This window comes from Etheostoma spectabile, chromosome 14 (genome assembly GCF_008692095.1).
Source record: "Etheostoma spectabile isolate EspeVRDwgs_2016 chromosome 14, UIUC_Espe_1.0, whole genome shotgun sequence".
Classification (NCBI taxonomy): domain Eukaryota; kingdom Metazoa; phylum Chordata; class Actinopteri; order Perciformes; family Percidae; genus Etheostoma; species Etheostoma spectabile.
This window is the reverse complement of record NC_045746.1, coordinates 634009-637770: the sequence shown is the minus strand read 5'-3', so window position 1 is coordinate 637770 and position 3762 is coordinate 634009. Positions and strand designations below refer to the sequence as shown.

The following is a 3762-nucleotide window of genomic DNA, read 5'->3' as shown; positions in this document are numbered from 1 at the left end:
TCTCTCTCTCCAACCTAATCAGCTGACTGGTTCAATCTTCAGTTAAACCATCCTCTCTGTGAACGTTATTCCCTTCTATGAGCTCTGGTGGTTAAAAGGATACCAGAAGCGCTCCTGAAACTTTTTTCTTAGTAAACAAGAAGTTTTCCAAGACTTCAAATAGACACTCAAATAGACACTCAAAAGTGTTTTATTTGGTCTGAAACACATCAAATAGACTTTGTAGAAATTGATGAAGATATTTAGAATCAAATATTTAGACCTACAACAGTAGAGGCATGCTGAACAATAAACTACCTGGGCTGGCATGACACCTGTTCCTGCGCTACAACACAGATATATTCAGGCTCAATAGCCACACAGATTAAGAGAAAGAGAGGGATAGAAGTACAGAGAGAAAGAGTCAATATTGGCACAGTGAATTGTGCTTGGATTTCCACCAGCAAAGTCTTTGTCTGTGGGCTGCTATTACAATGAACAAGCCCCATAACACACACACACACACACACCACACACACACACACAACACACCCACACACACACACACACCACACCCACACACACACACACACACACACACACACTCTCACACACAAAACACACACACAACCACTGCATTCACACAGAAATGAGGGCAAAACAAACAACAGAGGGTGGGGACAGGGATTTGTCTGTGTTGGCCCTTGGGGGCCTCTGGAGTAAACAGTGACTGAGCTCCATTTAAGGAGTGGCCACAAAGGAGTGGGGCACAAAGACAAAGAAGACAAACACAGCAAAAAGTACACAACACTACCCATCAGCTTTATGATGGACAGCGGAAAACATACCCATTGGTGGAAAGGAGCCACATTTGGCTTTCAATTCTTGTATAACAAAATATTGACAATTTCATTCACAATTTTTTTAAGTGAGTATTTGTGATGTCTACAGGTGAGCTGCCTGCATCACAGTTAATTTGTCAAGCGAATGCATTTGTTTGCCAACACCTGAATCAGCCCAAAAAACCTGTCCCGCTGCTTCTTTTTCTTTTTTCTTTTTTTTTTTTTACATCTACAGCCCGCCTCCAGCAAGAGTAAATATAGTAGACCGGTTTCTAGGAAAATTAAAGGAGCGTTTAAGTCCTGCAAAAAAGAGAGTAATATTTGTGTTTAGTACCTTGGCCTCTTCATTTACATCCCAGGTGAAGGAGATGGCGTTGTAGGCGATTTCTTCAATGTTGCCAATCGTGTTGAAGCTCTCCTTGTAATCAGCTGTGAGGACAAGCAGAGGGATGGTTTATTTCTGCAGTCACTCCCTTTCAAATATGATTTCTGCTATAAAAGCATGCTTACAAATATTTTTTCAATCTACTTGCAATCCTGTTTACTCTGCTGATATCTTCTGTTTTAAAAACCTAACCAAACGTCATGTCTCCCCTCCACACATGGCACAAACTGGTCAATAAATGACACAAGCAGGTAGCTATTGTTTGTTAAGATAAGCAATCAAATGGCACGCTTTTACAATTTTATAAGATAAAACCTTATCGGCTTGGGCAAACAAACACAAAGGCTTCAAAGGCAGCATGAGGAACACAGGAGGCTATCTGGCTCTGAGAACCATATTAAAAGCCATTCAGGTGAGCGCATCGGCTGACAGTTGTTGACCTCTGTGACCACAAATTTGAGAGACTTTAAATGTGAGGCGTTGAGTACACAGGTATGCTTAGACATGGTAGGTAAGTGGGAGAGAAGGACTAGTGAATTGTTGGTTTCTGTTTTTTCATGGGACTGGGTTCCATCTTCAATAAAAATCTGTCTGTAAAAGAGATGCTGATAAGATGAGACCGAGGGGATTTTGGGCTGATGTGGAAAATGAATAAAAGAATAACTTGATCAGCCTCTGACTCACTCATCAGAGAAGCTCTTGGGACACCACGTTTACATGGACACAGACATACCAAAAAACCTAAAGTCCCTTACATTACACACACCTTTATATGGAAGCAGTATCAGGCCACCTGGCAGGAAGGAAACAAGTGGGTAACCCCCAGTCAATGTCGTTTCTCATTCAATATTAGGGCGTTTTTCCAATAATGGTATCTATTCGGCTCGCCTTGACAGCAGGGCCCTGTCCTCCTTTTTCCATTGCAGATTAGTAACGCCTTACTTGTGAGGCGAGCCGTGGCTGGTTGTCATTGCAGCCCATGACCAGCCAAACTGCCATGACCCAACGCGACACACACACACATGCAGAACGTCGAAAGTGTGTGGCTTTTGATTCTCGGCATGCGGCTGTGGCCACAGCCAGAAGACAAATTAGTTTTAAAAGAAGCTGGCTAAACTATTTAAACACAGCGGGGTTGTTCAGGACACCCCTTGTCTGTCGCTAGCAATGATGACACATTGAATAGTGACTATTCTCTTCGACCAGTCAGTAGTCTGAAGGTTTTCACGTCACCTTTTGGTAACGCCTCAGCTTGCTTGGACCCTCGACTGAGGTAGTACTAAAAAAAGTATGTGTTAGCACAGGTACCAGGGACATTTTTTCGTAATGGAAAATCCAAAAAGACGAGTAGAGTCGAGGCAAGTTGAGTAGGTACCTATTATAAGGGAGTCTGAAAAATCTAAAGATCCATCTTGTCTATTCCCTCGGGCCAGAGTAAAGCCTCCCAACATAAAGCGAGACAATACTGAAGGACTTTAAAAAGGCCTCTTAAGTTAATTGGGGTAAAACCAAATTTATTCTAGAATGTCTTTTTATGGAGAGGCAGCTCATCCAACAACAGTTCTGCTGGTCACATCTGAGAGCATCCCCCCCTCTGCTTGAATGACCTGCGACCTCCTTCATCATCCTAACCGCCGTTACGGCGACACTTCCTGGTTCTTTAGCAGGTGCACAAAGCAGCAAGGCAGGCAGTAACATGCCTAACTGCTCGTATCCCCCAAGAAATAACCTCATTCAAATGATCCATTCTGTGACTCAGCCCAGGGGCATGATCACCCTCATACACACAAACAAACAGACTCATTACACTGGCAAATGCCAAACAGTATGCCTGCAAATCATGTTGGAAAAGATAACATACTTCCTCTTAGCAGGAGCTAATGATAGCTTCAAAAAAATGTCAAACAAATCTTTATATTGTGTTTTTACTGAGATACTGTTAAGCAGCAAAACAACAGAAAGTCAAGTTACTGCAGTGATCAGACAGTGGTTCCCAGGAAATAGTTTGATATTTTGGGGAATCCTCTCATTCGCTTTCTTGCTGAGAGTTTGACAAGAAGATTGATAAGTTTTATCAATCTTTCCATCTAACTCTCAGCAAGAAAGGAAATGTGCGTATTTCCTAAACTATTTCCTTTACTACAAAGCACTGTCCATTTGCGACCCTTGTCTAAGGGTGCCTGTCTATCAAAGAGTGATTTTCCCTGCTCAGAGCAAGTTGCACATTTTAAGTATTTATTATTCCAAAAGAACAAGAACCAAGAGAAATCTGAGAAAAGTTCAAAACCAAACAAAATTTAGTGCAACTGAATTTAGTATTTTTCTCATTTCAGTACCTCACAACTGCTTTCTATTCTGCTATGCCCCATTTGGGAAAAGATATAAAGATATGTGTGAATTGAAGGCTGATTAGGATTTGGATTGGTAAATATAGGAATAACTGGAAGATGAAGATCTAAATTGGGCAAGAATTTCTTTCAACAGACCAAAACCAGGCAAGGTAACAGTGTGGCTAGCATTCCTCTCTCTGTCCCAACAAGCTGTGTGTGTGTGTGT

General features: G+C 41.8%; 1 protein-coding gene and 1 long non-coding RNA gene across 2 annotated transcripts in view; one reads left to right on the top strand and one right to left on the bottom strand.

The window, feature by feature from the left end:
• The window catches only part of grhl2b (grainyhead-like transcription factor 2b), a 17456-nt gene that overhangs the window by 6125 nt on the left and 7569 nt on the right, over positions 1–3762 (bottom strand). The window contains exon 8 of the mRNA XM_032535095.1: positions 1156–1250. Coding sequence (XP_032390986.1) covers positions 1156–1250 — 95 coding nt within the window. The remainder of the gene's footprint in view (positions 1–1155; positions 1251–3762) is intronic.
• Positions 1–3762, top strand: part of LOC116701407 (uncharacterized) — a 19429-nt gene that overhangs the window by 11610 nt on the left and 4057 nt on the right. The gene's annotated exons all lie outside the window — the stretch shown is intronic.